This window comes from Magnolia sinica, chromosome 17 (genome assembly GCF_029962835.1).
Source record: "Magnolia sinica isolate HGM2019 chromosome 17, MsV1, whole genome shotgun sequence".
NCBI classification, from domain to species: Eukaryota; Viridiplantae; Streptophyta; class Magnoliopsida; order Magnoliales; family Magnoliaceae; genus Magnolia; species Magnolia sinica.
In genome coordinates, this window is record NC_080589.1 from 71,813,764 (window position 1) to 71,837,420 (window position 23,657).

Genomic DNA, 23,657 nt, shown 5'->3' on the forward strand with positions numbered 1-23,657 from the left:
AGGGAGTAGACATGTATTCTCCCCCATTATCAGAATGGAGGGATTTGATGGAACAATGAAATTGAGTGCACACTTCATGATAAAACACTTTAAACGCATCAAACACTTCACTTTTAGATTTCAAAAGATAAATCCAAGTCATGCGGGAATAATCATCAATAAAGGTAACAAAATATCTAAATCCAAAAGTCGAGGTAACCGGAGCTGGTCCCCAAACATCCGAGTGAACCAGAAGAAAAGGTTGAGATTTCCTCCTAGAAGAGCTAGGAGGAAACGTAGCACGATTATGTTTAGACAACTCACAAATATCACAGCATAATGGTTTAGTGACAGGTAAGGAGGGAAATAAAAGTCTCAATCTAGCAATGGATGGGTGGCCTAAGCGGCAATGCCACCAAGTCATGGACTCTTAATCTAGAGAAAGGGTACTAGAAGCGGCAACAGGTGTATCATCGAGAAGATAAACGCCTCCTCGCTCATGCCCCCCACCAATCACTCTCTTCGTCTGTAGGTCCTGAAACAAACAATAAGAAGGAAAGAAGGTGATGGAACAATTGCGTGATTTAGTAAGAGAGCTAACAGACAAAGTTTAATGGAAAACGAGGCACATGCAATACGGAGGACAAAGACAAGGAAGAAGAGAGAGGGATGGAACCAATCCCAGAGATTGGGTTCCATCTGCGACTGTGACATACTGAGTGGGAGAAGAAGAAGAATAAGAAGAAAAGAATTGCAACTTACCAGTCATATAGGAGGAAGCTCCAGAGTCAATGACCCAGGAGGTAGGAGAGGATGACGCAAGAAGGGCGGTACCTGACTGGGCCGAAGCTGCGTGAGAAGGCTCAGGAATATCCCGAATGTGAAGCCGCATAAGGGCATCATATGCCGCCCGAGAAATAATAAGAGACTTCCCTGAAGTAGACTGCTCAGCTGTCGGGGTAGAAGACTGTCTCAGAAGCAACAGTGGAAGCAACAGAAGCAGCGGCATACGTAGGACGGCCATGTAGTTGCCAGCAATAATCAATAGTGTGATTAGTTCCACCGCAATGTGAACAAATGCGGGAACCATCACGTCCTCGTCCACATCCACCACGACCACGAAGACTACGGCCGCCGTGACTGTGATCTAGATCGCGGCCTCTACCACGACCACCAAAACCAGAAATGCGCCTTGAGCTCAAGGATGGTGCCCGAAGACCAAGGGAGGACTGATCGCCAACAAGATGTGCCGAACGCTCGGGTGACATAAATGAATGAGAAGGAAGAGTAGAGATCATAGCACGCTGACACATGGCATAGACTGTCGTCAATGGGGGAAGAGGATCCTGCATAACAATCTGATCGCGAACGTGAAGATAATCAGAACTCAACCCAGCGAGGAACTACATGATACGAGTATCATCCCGTTACTTATGAGCATGTTCATGATCCTCTTTACATTTGGAAGGAAAATGCTGATACATATCCAACTCATCCCACATACCCCGAAGCATCGAATAGTAGTCTTTTAAGGATCTGGAGTTTTGTTGAAACCGACCAATTTCTTGAATAAGCTGGAATACCCGTGAAAAATTCTGAGATTCCGAGAACATATCATGAAGCGTATCCCAAATGCCTTTAGCCGAGGATAAAAACATCACTGAGTGGCTAATCGAGGAATCCATGCTATTCAACAACCATGCAATAACTTGATAATTCTCTTTGTCCAAGACTTGTAGGTAACATCTGTAGAGCTTGGGGAATCATCCAAAATATACGACAACTTGTCACGGGCTCCTAAAAATACTTTTACAGATTGTGCCCATTGAAGATAGTTGTCACCATTCAACTTAATGGAGGTAATCTGTAAGGGGTTAGATTCAAGAGACCATATGCCAAGAGATGAGGGCCCTTTGTCAGCCATAATAGAGTCCAAGAGAAATAAACCTATGCCAAGAGACCCCCTATGCCAAGAAAGATTGATTCAAACAACTCTATCTCACTCAATCCTTCAACATAACAAGAGATAAACCTCAAACAAATATCAATCATCCAAAATACTATGAAACGCAGTCAAATAGGGCCTGACAGAGTGAAAAACGGCCCAGCCGCACGCCCATTTGAGGTTAAAAACCTCTTAAACATTAATCTTAAGTAAAAAAATCCACCATGGATAGCTTGGGAGGAAGATTTCGGTCCATCTTGAGCAAAGAAACCGAAGAAAAGCGTACCGATTTGAGGTAAATCGAAGAAAAACGAAATCTGGAACCGATTTTCGAATTTCTCTATTTTGCCCAAAATACCATGAAATGAGATCCAATAAATTCTGAAAAAATCATGACAAATCTTCTAAAATCAAGATCTATCAAACCCCTAAACTTTTAGCTCAAACAGAGCCCATGCGTCCGTACAACGCTGACGTCAGCAAGGTGACGTGTCGCCTCTCAACCTGTTGGATGCGAAATGCCTTGAACTTGCTCTGATACCAAATAGAAAAAGATTTGATGAGGATAATGTGAAGAAGAGATGAGAATATTGAGAGAGAAGGAGGAGGAGAGTTTAGGAGAGATGATATGTTGGGCTTGCATGCCCTAACACATAATATTTTATTATGAAAAAGCATATAGTACACTGCAGGAGAATAGGGAAGTGTGCACATGCACTTACACTAAAAGGACACACAATAAATACAATACACTAGCATTCTCTATAGCAATTACCACATGCATGGTTTGACAAATTCAATTAAGTTTTGCTGAACTATGGCTTTGTTTAAAGCAATGGTGATCATTCCGTCTTTGTATGGAAAGACACCTCAAGTGTTATTGTGTTAGTAGTATATGTTGATGATATTGTTGTTACAAGAAGTAATAGTAAGGGGATTGATGAGCTTTAAAAGTATCTTCATAGGCATTTTCTCACAAAAGATTTTCTGAGCAACGCTCATGTGAGCTTTATGTTTTTAATATTTTTTAATAATTTTTAATTAAAAATAATTTTTATTTTCTGAAAATTTTGAAAAAAATAATATTTTAATATTTTTTATTAATTTTTAATTAAAATAATTTTTATTTTGTGAAAATTGACAAGGACAAATCAATAGATTACCCATCATAGATGCTTGATTGCATGTTTGGAGTACAACATTAATACTTCTAAATTAGTCTCAATTAACAATTGGTTGAAGGAAAAAAAGAAACTTGGAGAACATAAAGAACTAATGAATATCGAAATCAAAGCTCCAACTCCATAATTTTTCATGCAAAACATGAAGAACCAATGGATTTGTAACCATTTGACTTTGATTTAACATAATTTCAACAAAAAAAAAAAAAAAAGGATCAGAAATTGAAAATACTTACCAGATTGAACATGTGGGATATATCGGCACTACCCGTGCGTTTCGTAGCGCACAAGTGGGATACAAGATACATCGTGAGATATATCGGCTGATATCATCGATATTTAAAACATTGGTTCTAAGCAGCATTTAGGGTGTTTTGATTTACAGATCAGGAATCTAAAATTTATGGGTCTTGGAGCACTTGGGGATTGTCTTGATTTCATTCATACCAAAGTGATCTATGCCTCTCTGGGTGGGCTTTATGCGTTTTTCACGTCAGTCCGACCTATCTTCTTCTTCTTCTTCTTCTTCTGCTGGTTCACATTTGGTTTGCTGTTATATGTTTAGTTTGTTAGTTCATCGGATTGATCCATTAGAATTCTCATATTTGATTTTTTTCCCTTTTAGTTTTCCTATCCACTTTGATTCTTATTTCATGTTCTATATCCGAGCCTTCTTGGGCCCAATCTCTCAACCCATCTTGTGAATTCATGTCATGAGAACTTCAAATTAACAAACGATTATTGGTGGATTTAAGGATTGGGAGCTTTGTACCAATAAAAGGATCTTGGTGAGGATCGAATTTTTGCGAAAAAAAAAAAAAGTAGTAAAAAAGATCCATGCATTTAATGGAAAATTGTGAACTGCAAACAAATTCAATTCTCCAATTTGGAGCACATGGTTTTGTTCAGTTATCCTCTAGTTAGGCCTTGTGTTCCACTTCGGGAGGATAAATTAGTGTTGAGCACTTGTTGTTTATCTCACTATCTTTCCCTCTTTGTCAAGCCTGTGTGTGAGGAGTGTATTCTCTGCAAATATCCGCCCATTATTTAGATATGGAACCTGGGAGGCCTGACATTGTTCTCATTCCCTCATGAAATTGTGAAAGGGATCTTCTTTTTAGTTTCTAATCAGCTCATTTAAGGGCCAGTGGGCCACTCATATTCATAAATGGAATCATGTGTCCCGTTGGTTGGACAATCAGGGTCAAAAGTCGGAACTTTGTGGAGTTATTCTGTGTTGGAGTCAGAGTCTACCTCTGGTAGCCTCTTTTGTTCTGTTTTGGTCTTTTTAACCATGTTTGTTGATGCTTTGAATAAAATCCAATTGCTGAGCGGAAAAGGAGGGTCCTCTGATCTCTAGGCCCAAGAGACTAGAGATCTTGCGAATCTAAATAGTCTTAACTATAGGATTCTCAGGTCCTTACTCATGCCTCGGTGGTAGACTCACAAGACTTTCAACACGAGGTCATGGGTTCGAGTACCCATTATGGTGAAATCCCACTCTGGTGTGAGTGCATGAGTGTATGTGGGGTGCGAGTGTGTGTGTTAAAAAAAAAAACTATAGATTCTCAGTTGTTTTCTGATACCATGGCTTCAAGACTCGTCCAAGTCGGCTGTGACTCAGATTTGGTGGTACCCGATCTGGTTCAAACACCGGCCGACTTTGGCGAGTCGCAACTCAAACTCAGGACCGTACGACTCAAATTTACCATATAGCCAACTTCATGTCATCCTTCCCTTTCTCATATGCATACACATATTTGTGGGTTTTTCCATGAGTTGGACAGGTTGAACTTGGAAATCGAAAGACCAATATGACGCAAATCCCAATTTTCTGCATTGGTTTGTACCCTTGTGACAAATATCGCCAAGATGTTTAAAATCACACAATGCAGGAAATTGACAAAATGATACTATCACGATAATATTGCAAAATCTTCAAAACCTTGGAATTCTTTAATTTTTTGTGATTTTTATCACGAAATTATTGCGGATTCAATGTGAAATTATTAAAAGTAAAAAAAGAATTCTTTTATGCTCATATTTAAAATTTGAAATTATTTATTAATTTATAATAAATATTTTTAGTATTTTATTTTATGCTAGATTTTCCTGATAATATCATGAGAAAAACATCAAAATCTGAAAATCTCCTGAGATATTCCCATGCTGAGAAATTGCTGAGAATGAGATTTTTCATTGTCTTGTACCATTATCTTTTAGCAATTTGAGTGGCCCATTTAAAACTCCTAATCTTTTTCTTCTTCTTTTTCCTTATTTGCCCTTTTCATGTAGGTAGTGTGATGCTTTGAAATCCACTCAGTTCTTTGTGAGCAGAGCGATGGAGGAGAGTAAATCCCTAGTGAGGAGATGGGAGGACATGGAAATCGATATTCTGGTGAGGATATTCAAGGAATTTGATGTCATCGAGTTGACTTCGGGCATTTCTCGGGTTTGCAGTTCGTGGCGCTTGGCTTGTTCAGATCCATTGCTTTGGAAAACCGTTGATCTGGGGATATTGAAATCAAATTTCATACAGATTCCCACACTACCTTATATTTGGGTGGATGATAGATCCAATAAGAAGCTAACACGCGTGTTGAAGATTGCAATGGGCCTCAGCTGTGGAAGCGTGACTTGCATCATCTTCCATGTCAATCTGTACCTGAAGGATGATCACTTGATCCACATTGCTGAAAGGTACCATGCATTCTCTAACCCAATTCTGACTATGGCCTGCTAGAGTAGGCTCTCAAATTCTGCTCTCCCCATGCATGCTGACGTCACAAGTGGGTAGGATCTAAGTCATTCATCAGTTGGGCCCACCATGTAGACCAGGCCAGTTCACTCATCAGGCTGGTTACATGTGTATGTTGATGTGGACCATTGGTTGATCTTTTAACCATCAATCTTTGGTACGCGTAGTGGCCCACATGATGACTGGTGTGGCCTAGCTGTGGGCCAAAATGTATGCATGGCAGCCCAAAAATGAATGATGCAGAAGTCACACAAATGCCACCTTCGCATGTGTGAGGAGAGTGGGATTTGAAATCCTACTTCCTTCAGGAGCCACTGCATTTCTCATAGCTCCACAGCTTTTCCATAGTTATAGGGGACTTTTAAGTTGCCACTTTCTCATGTTTCATTTCAATGGTTTAAAAAAGAAAGAAAAAGAGAAGAGGACAACTAATTCCGGATCATTTAAAGCTATGGTATTCGTATAAGCAATTTTGGACAGTCTTTCTTTCGCACTGTAGATGGGATGTTAGGAAAAAGGCAAAGAGAAGAACTTTGATATTCCAGCGGAGTGTTAATAGTTGATACACAGGCATTAAGAAATTATCTTTTTGAGAAGCAAAATGTTTTATTAAGAAAGCCACAAGGCAACTGAATACAATAGTGGGCACCATCCCAAAAAGCGACTAGCCCTCAGGCCATCCACTTGCTGATGCGATTCAAAAACCTTCCTAAGGACAGCCTAGAAAGGGCTGCTACAACTACAAAAACATCAATTATTTCTTTCCTCCCAGATAGACCAAAGGCCCTGGATAAGAGCCATCCACCACCAGGATTTTCCTTTCTTTCCCGAGCCATCACCATGCCAGGCAAAGAAAAGCCCCTCAATGGAAACTGGAACGACCCAACGGACTTTGAAGAAGTCAAGAAGGGCAGCCCAAATGCTCCAAGCAAACGGACAGTGGATAAAAAGATGATCCACTGACTATGCATCATCATGCACATCAGGCAGATATTCGGGATGACCATAGCCCTCTATTGCACATTATCGATAGTGACAACCCTTTTTCTTCAAACAAGCCATGCGAAGGCCGCAACCTTCGGGGGTGATTTCCTCCATAAGTGGGATGGGGGATCTGGCTGAAGAAGGATTTCACTGAAAACTTACCCTACTTGTCTCTAAGCCAAACCAATCTGCCCCCCCGCCCACGAGCGGAAACCCCAGGAAGACGAGACTGCAGCCGAATCAGGGAACCAGAGAGATTACTTCTATAAGGCGGGGGCCACACTCCCTCAGAAAAACATTGTGCAACATAAATGTCCACAGCAGGATATAGTCTGGCCAGATTGGGAAATTCCAGTCTGAGAGGGGAATCCCCAATCTTGATGTCATCCTAAAAACTGATCGTTTCTCCGTTCCTGACGGAGAACCCAATTCCTCCCTTGATTTTATGTGCTAAACGAGCAATTGACTTCTAGATGTTAGAAGCCTTGTATATGGAGGATTGCACAATCCACCAACCTCTCGGAGAGACGCCATACCTACCTGCTATGACAATCCCCCAAAGCTGGTTTCTTCAGCTGCAAACCTCCAAACCCACTTCCCCACAGAGCTACATTAACATACTCCAAGCACCTGATATTAGTGCCTCCTTCCCCATATGGATTACAAACTTCTCCCATTCCAACAAGTGGAATTTGCTTTTAGAAGCAGCACCTTGCCACAAGAAATCTCTCAGCCTTTCAATTCTTTCCAGCACCGATTTGGGACATCTGAAGAGGGACATGAAATGTGAGGTAAGATTTAAGAAAATTTGTAAATGTGGCATACAAGCAACTGGAATTAAAATATCTAAATTGTGGGTCCCTACTTAGATCATAACCCAAAAAATAACATTGGTTCTATTTTCTAGCTGGCTGATCTGTGGACATCTAGTAGACCGTTAAAATAAAAAATAGTAATGGCCCAATTTTAGATATGAAAAAATGTCCACTGATCAGACATTATAATTGTTCAATAAATCTGATTTTGGGATGGCGACTTGTGGACTGTAGATCCCTTAATTTGGATGTTCTGATTTTATTTATTTATTCAACATGTACAATTTCTCAGTGCTCGTGTTTCAACCATCACACTGTTAGTGTATCAAATAACTCCCCGGGGAAAACGATCTGCCGACCCCATGGGTGAGTTTCATAGTGAGTGAGCAGGAACTCTCACCAACTCCAGTTGATTCATAAGAGTTTCAAGTCGAGTCACTGAGTCTTAGAACAATGCTTGACACATCACGGCCTAAGTAATTCCTCTTATATGTACAAGATATTCTGTAATGGTAACGGTGGCTGTGATGGCCACCACCATTACCTTTATGATACAGGCTGTAATGGCCATTAAGGCCCCTCCATAATGGCCACTACGGTCTTGTTTTTTTTAATTGAAAATAAAAAATCTGAAAAACCTAGATCGGCAACGTAATTGACCATTACGGGGCCTTTATGGGGGGCGAACGAGCCGTAACGGCTGTTACAAGTCATTTTTTCCGTAACAGCTGTTACAACCCCATAACATGTAACGGTTGCGACCATTACCTTTACATAATGGCCTTTATGGCACACCATGTATATGTACTCCCTGTATCTTTCTTAGGGGTTGTGTTGACATGTCTCTCTTTTTACTAACAGGTGCCCGCGGCTCAAACACCTTGTTCTACCAGCTTGGGATTTGATCACAAAGGGCGGGATCTGCGAGGCTATCCGCAAATGGGAAGAGCTCGAATCCATGACGATGCCATACATCTGCTCTCCTCCTTACATCATGGAGGTGATTGGCATGAACTGCAAGAACTTCACCCAGCTGAAGGTCATGGGCTGCTTCAATGTCCTCTTCGCGTCGAGCATTGCCAAGTACCTCCCGAAGCTCAAGGTCCTGAGCCTCCGGTGCTCCACACTCTTCATGGAGGCCCTCATCCTCATCTTGGACTGCATGGAGCATCTTGAAGTGCTCAACGTGGCCCACTGCCTCTTCATCGAGGACCTCCCGCCCCCTGCGTCCAGGAGGATCATCAGGGAGCTCAACGAAGCGATCATCGAGAAGGCAAAGGCCTCCCGGTTACGGACCTTCTTCTACTGCCATAAGGAGTCATGCGTCTTGTGCCAGAGGATGGTAAATGACAATGGCAGCATGAGATGGTTCAAGTATGAGGAGGGGTCATGGCGCAATGACGAGGTAAGCTCTCTTGCATACTAAGGCCCCTGTTTAGATGGGCAGCATAGAAATCTGCTCAGATGGTCCTTTATCTATTTCATGTCAAGCGGGAGATGAAAAGGAAAGAAATTTGGAAATCAGCCTATTTTAGTTCTCACCGTACACACCAAATATCAATGAACCAAACACCCAAACACCAACTTTCGGATTCCTAGAATCCAACGAAAACAGGATTTAGCGCTCTGTCCAAACAGGTGCTATAGACTAATGATATAGTTGTTGTTGCTGTTGCTGTTGTTGTTGTTGTTGCTGTTGCTGCTGCTGCTGTTGTTGTTATTATGTCTTTGGCACTTGTCAGAACATAGGACTAAGGTCGATTTTTGTTTCTGAGTAAAATGGGATTTGGCAGGAGGCATTTGTGAAATGAAACTGTTTCTCATAGTTCAGTAATAAGACGAGGTGAAATGATTTTCTGAGCACCGCTCATGTGTTCCCATCTCTATACATGAGATTGTGTCCCAAGATCTCCACCTTTGCAGGCGGGGGAATCGTGTATGGGCATTTGATTTTTTTTTTTCAATCTCTCAAATATTCATATGCATAAATGTAGTAAATATAAACTAAAGATTTTTTTACACATACTTGTTGGTTATGGTCCATCCTCCACCCACCTTTCGATGGGTGGAGTATTTAAGTCATGTGTATTATGTTTTCACATTTATGTATCTTTGCATGTGTGTCTCTACATGTGTGCGAATCTCCCACATAAGAATAGTGAGAGAGTTGCAGAGAGGTGTGTAGGAGAAAAAAAAAAAAAAAACTAGAGAGGCTTGTTTTTATTCTTGCATCAAGAGATTCTAGAAGGGGACTTTTACATAGAAGATCCTCAAGTTAGGCTTAAAAGAAAGCTTGTAATCTTTAAACATCGCATAATGGATTCTTCTTTGATGGCACCGGGGTTTTTTCTTCTCAAATTGAGAAAGTTTTCCACGTAAAATCAGTGTGCATCTCTCTCCCTCTCTACTCTCTCTCTCTCTCCTCTGATTTCTTTACATTATAAACTTTGTTGTTATGCTTGTTGTGGTTTTGTGGGTTGGTTTGCACAAATATGCAGCCTATATGTTTGTAGAAATTCCTAAGAGTTGTGCTTCTTCCCAAACCCCTCATACAGTAGAATTAAATAAAAAAACAAAGTGGACTTTCGATTCACTAATGTGAAATGACATTGTTGCCCTTGTATCAAACAAACCTTAAAGCCCCCCACTAGACCCCACCCCCCCCCCCCCCCTCGAGGACCCAAATCAAACTTGACCCATTCCACCCTAGGTGCACATGGGGCCAGCCCCATGGTTTGGTGATTAAAACCATCAATCTAACAGTTCTCACTAATGAAAGATTCAAATATGGAATGGCAAAATTGTCTTTTTCTACTCGGCCCCCTCATGCAAGTGATGGTCTTTTGCCAATGGAGGACTCCGAAGCCTGCCTTTTTTCACTTGTCCGGATGTGCAAATAGACAAATTCTTCTTTGAAAGTTTGTTGTCGGCATCACTGTGGGGCTCACCTTGATTTTCGTATTATATATCCAAGCCGTCCATCCATTTTTCCAGATTATTAAAGGGCATGAGCCCAAAAATGAAGTAGATCAAAATCTCATGTGGCCCATGTTACAGGAACTGCTGCGGATCTGCTGAGGTGGGTGGAACCCTGACTGTAGAGCCCACTGTGATGTATGTAAATACATCCACACTGTCCATCTATATTGAAAGCTCATTTTAGGTCATGATATAAAAAATGAAGCAAATCCAAATCTCAAGTGGACCACAGTACAGGAAACAGTGGCAATCGATCCTTAAAAACTTCTCATGAGCTACAAAAGCTTTGGATCAAGCTGATATTCGTGTGGTCTCTTCATCTAGATCTTTGTGACCTTATCTACAGGTTGGGTGGCATATAAACATTCTAGTGGCCCCCATGAAGTTTTTAATGGTGGAGATTCAATCACTGCTATTTCCTGTTGTATGGTCCACATAAGATTTGGATCTGCTTTGCTTTGGGGATCATGCCCTATAACTTTCAAAACTGTCCACGGTGTGGATTTGTGGCACATGAGCCCCACAGTAAGGGATCCCACCCACCTCGGTGGATCCATTCCCTGGTCTCACCTAATCCACTCTCAAAATTAATTCAAGCCCAACGGTCAAAATTGTGGGTCCCACTCCCACTGCTTGTAGCTCCTGCTGTTGGAAGTTTGGTGGGGGCTACTGATGTTTGTGAGAAATCCATCCTCACCATCTGTTTTGCTAGTTGATGTCAAGACATGAGATGAAACAAAAAATAAGATGGATCTAAAAGTTACGTGAGCCACACCAAAGGAAATAATAGAGATTGAATTCCGACTATTAAAACATTTATGGCTACGTAAGTTTTAGATCAGGCTAATATTTTTGTATTTTCAGTTCATTCCAGTAAGAACGACCTTATTAACGGTTTGGATGGAACATAAACATCATGGTGGACCTTGAGAAGGTTTCAACGGTGGGGATTTCCCTCCCCGCTTATTCCTGTGGTGTGGCCCACTTTTAGTTTTCGATCTGGACTCATTTTTTTAACACGACCTAACATGAGCTGTTAAAATGGATGGACGGGATGGATTTCTCACGAACAGTAGGGTGGGCCCTACTTAGCTTCCGACAGTAGGGACTTCATCCGGTCCGGTCCCATCCAATCCACGTGTATGTCAACAAAACAAACGTCCACGAATCAAGAGTTTTGGGAATGCTACTCAGCCGGGCTGAACTTTTAATTTATGCCACGTGTACATGTTTTGAATGCATGCGTATCAAGTGTCGTACTATGCCCGAGTGTCAAATGACTGAACCGGGCAGAGAGAGATATACCTTTGCACTGTATAGGGCCTGCAGAGATGTCAGTCACAAATCCATTCCATTCATCTGTTTTGAAAGACTACGATCAGACAGGAATCTGAAAATCAGTAAGATTCAAAACTTAAGTAGGCCATACCAACGAAACAGTGGGGATTGAACGCCTGGGGTGACAGAATTTCGTATAAGAATGATATTTGTTCCTCAACTTTAAATGAGTGGTAATAACCCTATGAACGTTTTGGATGGAATTTAAACATCATGGTTAGCTCCAGGAGGGTTTCAACGGTAGATGTCTTTGTTTCCAATGTTTCTATGGTGTGTCCCACCCAAGTTTTATATTTTCCTGATTTTTATAATTCTGTACTTTTGTGGTGTTTCATAACGGATGGACGGACTGGATTTGTCACGGACATCTCTTTGGGCCCCACACAGCCCCTGGCACAGGTATATCTCTGTTCAGGTAATCCGCTTCCCACAAATAGCAAGCATGGTCGGAACGGAGGCGTCGGAGCGTGCAGCACCTTGCCTCCGTGGGCCCACCGTGATGTGTGTCTGAGATCCATCCCATCCATCAGTTGCGATACCTAATGTTAGGAAGTGATGAATCGAGGTTTGGCCAAAACTCAGCTGGCCAGACCACAAGGAATACTGAAGATGGGATACCAACCTTCTTGGGCTGCCATGTTGTTTTTATGCCATCCAAGCCGTTGATTCGGTGATCACCATCGTGACTAAGATACTGGCCGAAAATAAGCCTGATCCAAAACTAAGGTAGGCCACGCCATGTGAATTTATCTGTTCTAGATGTGTTTTTACATTGTTCCTCCTGTGTGACCCACCTTAGTCTTAGATCTAACTGATTTTTGTTTTCAATCAGGGAAACATATATCAAATGGATTCCAAAGAAGATCAACGGTTTGGATCACTAAAACATGGCCATCATATGTGTAAAATGCTGCGCGTGTGTACACCTGCTGATGATTGGAGCCTTGTAATTCCTCTCTAGAGACATCTGGAAACTTCGAATCTGATGTGTGTGAGTGATAACTTCAAGCCGCCATTCATGTCTTGAACGTTGTTTCAACGGCATTTTTCGAGAGCCACGCTACGGCCACGCGCGGTTGCAGCCATCGAATCCTATTCTCCATGAATACATTCGTGTGGCATGTGTGGGCGTGATCCAGACCGTTCATCAGGTAGGACCTTCATGTTATGTACCATGGACGTAAGGAAAAGTTAGTTTCATCATCAGATGGACTTCACACGTGCAACAAACACATCTATTTTTTTACTTACATGTGTGTCCCCTATTGAACAAGACGTCCTGATTTTTGAGTCATGGCATGTGCCTGATGGACCACACCAGATGAATGATCAGGATCTCACGTCACGTGCATGTATGGGCCGTGGTGGATTTGTTCTCAGATTGAAGAGGCCGGCATTTGTTCGATGGCGATTTTGGAAGCTGATTGCATAGTGAGTAAACTCTGTGGGGTCTACCGTGACTTATATTTTTTATCCACTTCGTCCATTCATTTTAAAAGATAATTTTAAAATGGAACAAAAAAATGAAACACATCGAAAGATAAGGTAAACCACACCGTGAGAAACGGTGTGAATTGAACGTCTACCTTGAAACTTTATGGAAGGTCGGAATATGTATATATATATATATATATATATATATACATATATTGTAACGCCCCGTCACTTAGTCAAATATGGGCGGGTACATATGTAGGCTGGCTCCAAGATGGCTGGCAGGCTACTGTGCACACAGTGAAGGTGAAATGAGGTCGAGTGTGGGCCCCACCGTGATGCATGTCGATCATCAACACTATGCATTTGATAGGTCCCCTCTAAATTATGGGATATCCCAAAAATTAGCCGTATATGGAACTCGGTGGGCCATACCATCTAAAATCATGTGAAGACATGCCAAAAACATATAAAAGCACTTGGTGGGGCCTACTTGAGTTTTGAATGCTATTGAAACTTGGTTCGAACCCTCATCCAAGTGGGACACACATAATGGATGAAGTTGGATTTGCAAACTACATCTTAGTGGGCCCAAAAATGATTATGAATGTTTTAACGGTGCAGCCCCTCCCCACTTCTATGTGGTGTGGCCCAAAAGTCACGAATTGACTTGATTTTTGAGACGTAGGCCCACGATGGAACGGTGCATCTGATCTGATGGGGTAGATGTTCAAACGCATCATGGTGGGGCCCACGCAACTCGACCTCATGGGACGGTCTTGTGAGGTCGAGTGCATAGTACCTTTCCATATATATATATATATATGTATGCACTTGAGCTGATGGGACCTTCCCATGAGGTCGAGCCGTGTGGGCCCCACCATGATGTGTTTCGAACATCTACCCCATCATCCACATGCACCATTCCATTGTGGGCCTAGGTCTTAAAAATCAAGTCAATTCGTGACTTGTGTGGGCTACACCACATACAAAAGTGGGGAGGGACCGTGCACCATTAAAATATTCATAATTATTTTTGGGCTCATCGAGATGTGGTTTGCCAATCCACCCATCCATTATGTGTGTCCCACTTGGATGAGGGTTTAGACCAAGTTTCAAGAAGATTCAAAACTCGTGGGCTCCACCAAGTGCTTTTATATGTTTTTGGCATGTTTTCACATGATTTTAGATGGTATGGCCCACGAGTTCCGTATACACTGATTTTGGGATATCTCATAATTTAGAGGGGACCCATCAAATGCATGATGTTGATGGTCGACACGCATCAGAACGGACAATATCACACAATGTGGGCGTGAGCTGTTTTATATATATATATACCTGAAACCAAGTCGAGTCAATTTTAGATTGAGTCGAATATGACTAGATCGAGTTTCGAATTGAGTTAACTCAAACTAGTCCATATCACTCAGGAAAGCCTAGTCCCTAGGAGTTGTAAATCTGGTGGGGCCCACAATTAGAGGTGTACATGAGCCAAGCTAGCTCGTTTAGCTTGCTTGACTCAACTTGAAAAGGAGCTGATTTTTTTAGCTTGAAAATGAGTTTGAGCTGGCCCTAGCTCGGCTTGACTTGGATTGAACCCAGCTTGAATTGAACTCGGAATGAATCAATTGGGTGACTCGGTTACTTTGATATTGATGTTGCTCACCAAGTGTTTGATGAAATGACTCAAAGAAGTGTGGCCGGTGGCAAAGAAGGTATGTATGTGAAACTAACACCCTCTTTTTCTTGATTTTTATATTGCTTAAAAGGTGTTTGATAAAATATTCGTAAAGCCATTGTTGTTATCTCAAATATAGTGAGATTTTGAAGGTGCAGTACAGGTCTTTGTGAGAATGCTGCAATAGCGAACTCATCTCGATCTTGGCTTGAACTTGGCTCGAACTGGCCCGATTTACCAACTGAACCAAGCCGAGTTGCCGAGCCGAGTCGTGCTTAGGCCAACTCGACTCGGTTCGACACGATGTACACTCCTCCCCATAATGAAAGTATAACGTTGCAAGAACGTGATGATGGACCAATCTTACCATCCAACTAATGAACGGTTCCGATGGAACCCATCTTTTTGGGACACTCCTAAGGTGGACAACTGCTCTTTAGGATATTCTGTTTTTATTGATTTTATTTTTAAAAAATCGGCTTCCAGAAAAAAATATATATATATTTTTTTTAAAAAAAAAAGGGAATGCTTTTCACGATCCCATGCGTTTCACGTGCATTTGCTGGTAGTTGTACCAACGGAAGTTCCTTGCAACTGTTCACGTGGCATAAGTGCACGTCGATTTTCCCATCAAAATTGTGGGCCCCACTTAGAAGTCATTCTGAAAGATTTTAACAATCTGAATTTTCTCATTAAACTTGGACCACTGATCCTATCTTTTCAACCATCTACTTGATTTTCGCCAATTGAATGGTTAGGATCATCCGATCACTCTACATTTTTGAAACATGCTACATCTACGTTGGGACCCAGGATTTGGAGGATTCGGATCAGCATGCATATATGCCACGTGGACGGTGGATGAGTGGCAGCACCAAACCATTTGTTAGTGTTTTACTAGTTCCACACGTGGGTGGGAGCCCTGCCTATCAACTCGCAGGCGCACGTGCCAAAATGGAAGGCTTGTGCAAGATCTGATCGTTCCGTCAGGTGTGCCACGCTGACGGAAATCTGATCGTTTCAAGCATCAAGTGATCCCCATCGTACAAAACAAATGGACGGCCAGCAAAATTTGTTTAAACCATCAGTTTACTTTCTACGCTGTAGCCCACTCGAGGAGTTGGAAGGCTTGATTTTAGGGGCAGAAGATCTAAAAATATTCTCCAAGTAGATGGAAAGCTCCGATCTAGCACAAGCATCCCATATTGGCACGTGTGATCACACGCGTGTGCAATCAGCAAACCTGCTATCTATAAATTGCAATATTTAACTCCCTCTTACCACCTATCGGCATGATAAGTTAAAATTACAAATACCCTTAAATGATTTTTAAATGCATTTCTAAATTAAATTTCACATCTTCCATCCCAATTTCCCGCTGTCCCTGTACTACGTGTGAGTTACTGACAGTGCGTGTATACTCGCGAATTTAAAATTCCTGCGGTTGGATCTTGGATGTTCATGTACCCTTGAAAGCTTTAAAAAAAATAAATTATTCTTGTGCTTCGAAGACGTGGATTGCGTACCGACCGCCAGTCGTGCTTGTCAGTACTACGTGGGTCCCATTATTGTGTATGTGTTTTATCACCACCGTCCATACATTTGGAAATAAAGCAGATCCAAATCTCAGGTGGACCACACCACAGGAAAGAAGAAGTGAGGATTGAGCACTTACAGCTAAATGAGGATCGAAAACTTTAGAGAAAAACAAAAGTTTTTAATATTTGTATTTTCCCTTCGTTTAGGTCTGTGTGACTTGGTTGAATGGCAAATAAACATTACAGTGGGCTTAAGGAAGTTGTTAATGGTGGACATTCAGTTAACACTGTTTTCTAGTAGCATGGACCGCTTAAGAATTGGATTTGCCTTATTTAGGGCTCATGCTAATATCATATGGAAAAATGGGTGAACCGTGTGAATAAATGTTACGCCTCAAAAATTAGCACTTGAGTATAGAGATTCTAATTCGGAATATTTGAATGTGAACCTAGCAAAAATGTATGTGTGTGAGTTCCCATGTACCCGCGAAGTCCGGTTAATATTCACCCATGTTCAATTATTAGATTAGATTTAAATCAGCGATATCAATGTTTAAACGGCGATAATTAAACCTATAAATATATAACTAATCAAGGAATCCGCCCAAATGGAAACTATATAAGCCGCATTATACATTTTACAAAACTAAATCATGAAATCCACTTAGTTGAAGACTTATATATGTGTGTGTGCGCGCGCGCGTGTTCAAAATGAATAAAAGTGTAAAATTTTCATTTTTCTATTAACACTCCTAAAATATCGGCAATGAAGCGAGCTCCATAAATAATATCATTTTGTTTGTATTTTAAACACCGTCCTGGGTATGAGTGACTAGCCAACTTGGTTGTACCATTTTATAAGTTACACATGTCATCAACACAATCAAGCATAGTTAATGATATCATAACAAAATAAGCAACTTCCTAAGCTAGTTTTTAAGATGCATGTATGTCATGATATTTGAATGTATATCCCGAAAGAAGAACAAAGAGATTCAAACCATGCACTAGTATTTAATAGTTAGCCATGAATGATGCCCTGGCCTTTAATAGTCAGTTAAGCCACCGATTATATCCAAACAACTTTCCACATCAATATTGTCACTAGCAAAGGCGTCAGGCATATGTGTAATAGTTGGCCCATAGTATAACCCACCAATGTTTGTCATAATATACATAATTAACTGAGTAATTATTAATCCTAGTTCATATAGTACATTGTTGAAGTTGGGACACCTCCATTCTATCAAAAGTTACTAACCAGATCACAAGAGTCATGGCGACACGTAGTGGCCCCTCACCAGTATCCCTTGATCATGTTCTGGGTTTGTCACATCAAAAGTCCGACTCATACAATTAAACAACAGTAAGTGCTCAAAGCCCAATGACGAACAAATAATATAAGGGTTGTCACCCAAATACAAATATAGCTAAGGTATGACATCAAATCCACCAATAATATAGTAGGCTCATAACCTTCATTAGTGCTCAGTGGTCACAACAGGAGAAAGCTCGTTATCTAATTTTGTACTAATATGATAGGTTCGTCACTCGATTTTTTACCAATATGTCAGACACATCATCCCAACATAGGTCGACAACTCGAACACGGTGTCTCATACCATCATTCTTGACTCACGAGTCTTGTCAAATCGTAACGCACTAATGGTTATAAATGGACTTATAACAACAATAACAGTAGTATCCCTGATTTCATTAAATGTTGTATAATTACTAAGCATATAAATGATCAGTTTGTGCGTTAGATTGATATGATTGACAACGAAAGACCCTGGACAAAACCAACATTGGGTGTAAAGCATCCCGTTTAGTTTCAATTATTTTCGATCATCCGCATTCAACCTCAGTCAACCATATAAGTCTATAATAACCAATCAAAGCGGACTATCCACCTACTTACTTAATTTGCAAGGTTCGATCTATTACAATAACAATTCAGATTTTTAATACACAATCATACTTCTTTCTCTCTTTCTCTCTTTCTCTCTTGCTCTCTTTTTATAGCAAATTTGTATGGAATTGAGAAATGTACGAGGGTTTGCTATTTTATAACGTCAGATGTGATGCAAATGGCCTTAATGGCCTAGTATTTGGTATATCAACCCTATGGGAGGTCATTTATAGCTGTTGGGGGTCTAATAAGAGATGTACAAGTCAATCCATGCTGTATGATAGTTGTCCCAAGTGGTGATCCACGTAGGACTTTAATCGGCTCGCCATTCAGGCATGTCAATTTATGGGTATGATTAGAAGTCTGTTCGAAGGTTACCGATTGTCGATCGTGATCGCAGCTATATGAATATGTGTAAGATATTAACTTAGGTTAGTGCCCCTAATTTATTCGCAATCTAACAGTCCAAGAGCCACAATTTTAACAAAAAGATCATACGTGCACAAATAACTTAAGTTTATGATAGTTTCTAAGGGCAATCGCACATCGCATATACTCACCTTACAAGCTCAGGTTGAATGATTCGAAACATGATATCTGCAATTTATTCTGTTATGAATGTCAAGCCCGCCAAGACAAATAGCTTCTTATAGTTTCGAGTCCAGTGACCTAAATATGATTTAGCTAATTATATCATTTCTGAAATGAATTGGATCATGAGATTTTCTTATGTGCAGCAACTAGGGTTTGAATTAGCTAAGTTCACAGAGTGGTTTTTTCACAATTAACAAAAATGGAGATTTGACTCTAATCACCCTAATTAAAAGTTGTAATTTAACTAAACTGTAAATCATACAAAATAGTAAAATATACAAAAAGAAGAAAAGAAAATCTATTTTAATCATACAAAATGATTCATAGCATGATTAAAAGTAATTCTTAAAAAGACACCGAATACTAAAACTTTAAGATGGAAATGATACGTCCCGCCCATTAGCAAATTGTAGTTGTAGAAATTTTTAGTTTTAATAGGTTTATTGCTTGTAATTTTTTTAGTCATTTTAATTAATGAATTATTTTTATAATTTTTCTGGTAATTCGTCGACAAGTCTACTTTTGCTCCACTAAATTTAATTTTATTTCGAGTTTTTAAAAAATTATAAAAATTCCAAAAGTACCAACTGTTTGAAATTAATAATTTTTTGCATTGTTTGCAAAACATCTTAAAATCGACCCATTTGAGTTTGATTTTTATTTTATATGAAAATAGACTCATCAAGCTTTAATTTATCTTTTAAATCACCTAAATCAAAATTATATAAAAAAATATATACATATGTTTTAAGTTAGTATACTTAAGCTATCAATTTTGTACATTGTTGTTACTGTAAGAAGCACCGTGAACTGCTATATAAAATTTCACGGTGGCACTGTGGGACGCTATTCAAAATATTCAAAATACATATTTTTTCACGGTGGCACCGCGGGCTGATGTTCATGTTTTCAAAATTTCACATCTGCTTGATCTCACTCATTAGTCACAAACACGTATGAATACATGCAGTAATATGCACTCAAATCAAAAATAAAAAATAACACTAAAAATTATTAAATTTTCAAGTTGGCCAAAAACCAAATCATTACAATGACCCCGTATCTTTTTTTTATTAGATAGTGCTCCTCTTGATGGGAGAGTCGTACGGATCAATTTCCCATACGTCTATATTTGAAAGGGAGCAGATTTGGTGACTGCGTGGCCCACATTAATGTATTTATTATGTATCCACGCGGCGCATACATTTTATGGTATTATCCAAAAAAATAAGCAGATTCAATTACCATGTGGACCATACCATAGGAAACAGTGCTGATTGAACATTTTACCGTTAAAAACTTGCTAGGACATACCTTAATGTTTCCTTAGTTTTATTTTCCATCCAATCGGTCACATAAGCATGGATGAATGATCCAAAACTTTTGTGGCCCATTAACAGTCTTCCACCACTGTTGTCTTATGACCTTATAATTGGATCTGCTTTAATTTTGGGATAATTCCGTGAATTGATTTGAAAAAATGGATGGATGGTGTGGATAAATAATACATACATCAAAGTGGGCCCCACGGTAAGTGCCACACCGTCCTTGGTGAGCCCAAGGTATCACCTAATCCGCTCCGAGTAATTTTTTTTTTACCGTAGACGTGATTTTTTTATTCGACTTAAACAAAACTTATCTTATCGAATTAGACCTCTATATGTATGAACCAATATATATAAAAATACTTTTTTTTTTTTTTCAGCTGCTATATCCTAAAAATTAGAAATATTTTTATCCATAACCCTCTCTCTGTGCCCTAAAAATCAAATTTCGTGACATAAGTTTTTCAAAAAAATAAAAAAGGCATAAAAGGGAAGAATCTATGGAGCTAATTTTTTCTTGCTGACGGGACAGGATTCAGTGCCACTCGAGGCACGAGAGTCACCGTGCTCACATGTCATTTATCCACACCTGGAACATGTTAAGTAGATCTAGACCGTTCATTAGACAGATCGAATAGAGCATATTTCAAAATCCTTACTCTTTGGACAAACTTAACTTTCTGATCGTTGACATACACGTAACCATCAAAATACAGAGGTCACCAACGGATCAGATGCTCTGGGATCCAATTATTGAATGGTTAAGAGAGTTTAATTAAGGAAGTGTGTGATTAATGGCCCACTAATACGGGTTTCTGCAAGACGCCAGGTTCGGATTGGCTTGTGCCACGTGTATGGTACATGATCTGGAGGGACGAAACGCTACGCCAGCAGAGGGATTTCTGATGGAAGAAGACAAACGCTAACAGAGCCATTGCCCATTGATGATGCTTTCGGTCATCCAGTGGGCCCAGTAGAACCGAGATATGGTAGAGCTATCTCTCCATAGCACACAGGTAAGGCTAAACATTAGATCTGGAACGTCCTTCAAGTTTCCCGTAATCCGGATGGAAAATGATTCAAAGATTATATAAATTGGATGATCCTAGCCACCGTTTTGTGATCTTCAAATAGACGGACAACAACAAAAAGGTATAACAGTGGACTGTTAGTGCAAAGATGATGAATAAACATAATGGCCAGTACATGTGATTTTTAAAAATTTGTTCATCCATGATGTAGCCCACTACGTGGACGGTCCTGATGATACATCAGCTAGCCATGTTTGCTGTTGCAGGATGGCTCTACAAGATTCCCACCCGGATTGGCTAGTGACCCTGTGTGGTCAGTGCTCTGTGGGCCCCACCATGATGTATGTGTTTCATCCGTGCCGTCAATCAGATGAAATAGATCCAACATAGTTGATTAAATGTCTATCCTTAGAAACTGGGTAGCAGCCACAAAAGTTTTGGATATATATATATATATATATATATATATATATATATATATATATATATATATATATATACACACATATATATGTATATATATATATATATGGAAATGTTACTATAAGGTCAGGCATAAAACACATACATCGTAGGGGGCCTACGAGAGTATCCATCACTAGTCACCTAGCTAGTTGTTGCGCACTAGCCAAACTATAGACGGATTGACTCCATTTAGAGAGCCACCAATGCTAGTAGATCCATGGCTATGTGGCCACCGCGGTATATTTGTTTTATATCTATGTTGTCTATTTATTATAGGCCTAAATTTCAAGTGGACCACATTTATTAAGAACCATTAAAAACTTCCCAAGGCCCACCACAATGCTTATTTGCCACCTGTCCAAGTGATTAGGTCACACAAACCTTGATTTGAAGAGAAAACACAAATACCAACTTTGTCTAAAACTTTTGTAGTCTCTCAGGAGTTTTTAATAGTTGGCTTTCAATCTCTATTATTCCCTTACAAAAGAAAGCACATGCACCACCTTCATCCAAAACTTACTGTCTCCAATAAGTTTTCAGTGCTAGGTATTTGATTTTCATAATTTCTTATAATTTTCAGTTGTAGGTATTTGATTTTCACAATTTCCTATAATAGGGTCCACTTGAAATATGAATTTGCTTCATTTTTTTTTAAAATTTTTTTTTCTGTGGATGCATTAAAATTAGCTAGCAAAATGAATGGACGGTGTGACATAAAATACATATTCTGATTGCTATTTGCCTTTTTTATATGAAATAAAATAACTATATAAACGGCTTGGATGGCATATCAAACCATGGTAGGCTGTGGAAGTTTCAGTGGTGGGACATTTCCGTTTCATGTGGTGTGGAGCCTGATGTCCTGATGTTAACCAATGAAAGTGACTAATAGAGTGGAAGTCACATGAACATCACAAAGAGTTCCACATGATATTTGTTTTATGTCTAAAATACAAGTGTGCCACGTCACCAAAAATGGTAGGGATGAAAATGGCTTCCACGTGATATATACTTTACGTTTAAAATACAAACACGCTACATCACCAAAAATACTAGGGATGAAAATAACTCATTGAAACATTTATATGCAATCCAACATCTTCGCAGGGGAATCGGGATCGGATTGCCTTGTATGTTCAAGCACACGAGCTCAGTATTGTCTTGTATGTGAGGGAAGCGTATTGCGTCCGAACACAGGCTAAATAATAAGCTGTATAACCAAAACTCTTGTGGGTCCCAAAGTAATGTATCTGTTTATCCACGCTGTCCATCCATTTTCTTATATTATTTTAAGGTATAAGCCAAAAAATAAAGCAAATCCAATGCTTAATTGTACCACACCAAATAGTAAGCTTGGTTGTATTAAACGGACAACATTAAATGCAAGAGATATAGTGTGGTTTACGTGGATGTTGAAATATGTGGGTTTTTTTTTTTTTTTTAAATCAAATATTTCAAAATTTTAGAATTTTGTCACTAAAACGTTTTTTGAAAATTCAAATCGAAAAGTGTGATTTGTGCTTTTGTCCCATGACAGAAATGAAAAGAAGAAAATCGCGGTTTATATGAGGATGTTTGTATAATATTCGTATTTGGAGTTTTAAAGATTGTGATGCTTGGGTTGCGTGCGCGTGCACACGGGCGTGGGCAGTGTAACTATAGTGGTGTTAGTTGGCGTACTTTGCACTTCGCATGTGC

At 39.9% G+C, this 23,657-nt stretch overlaps 1 protein-coding gene across 4 annotated transcripts in view; it reads left to right on the top strand.

Moving 5' to 3' along the window:
• The window catches only part of LOC131230371 (F-box/LRR-repeat protein At3g48880), a 33,297-nt gene extending 23,772 nt beyond the window's left edge, over positions 1-9,525 (top strand). For 3 of the 4 annotated variants that reach the window (XM_058226259.1, XM_058226260.1, XM_058226258.1), the window contains 2 exons: positions 5,401-5,805; positions 8,524-9,525. In XM_058226259.1, the coding sequence (XP_058082242.1) occupies positions 5,447-5,805; positions 8,524-9,088 (924 nt within the window). In that variant the 5' untranslated portion in view covers positions 5,401-5,446 and the 3' untranslated portion in view covers positions 9,089-9,525. The remainder of the gene's footprint in view (positions 1-5,400; positions 5,806-8,523) is intronic. The other variant, XM_058226261.1, reaches the window with a different exon arrangement.
• Positions 9,526-23,657: the final 14,132 nt, after the last annotated feature.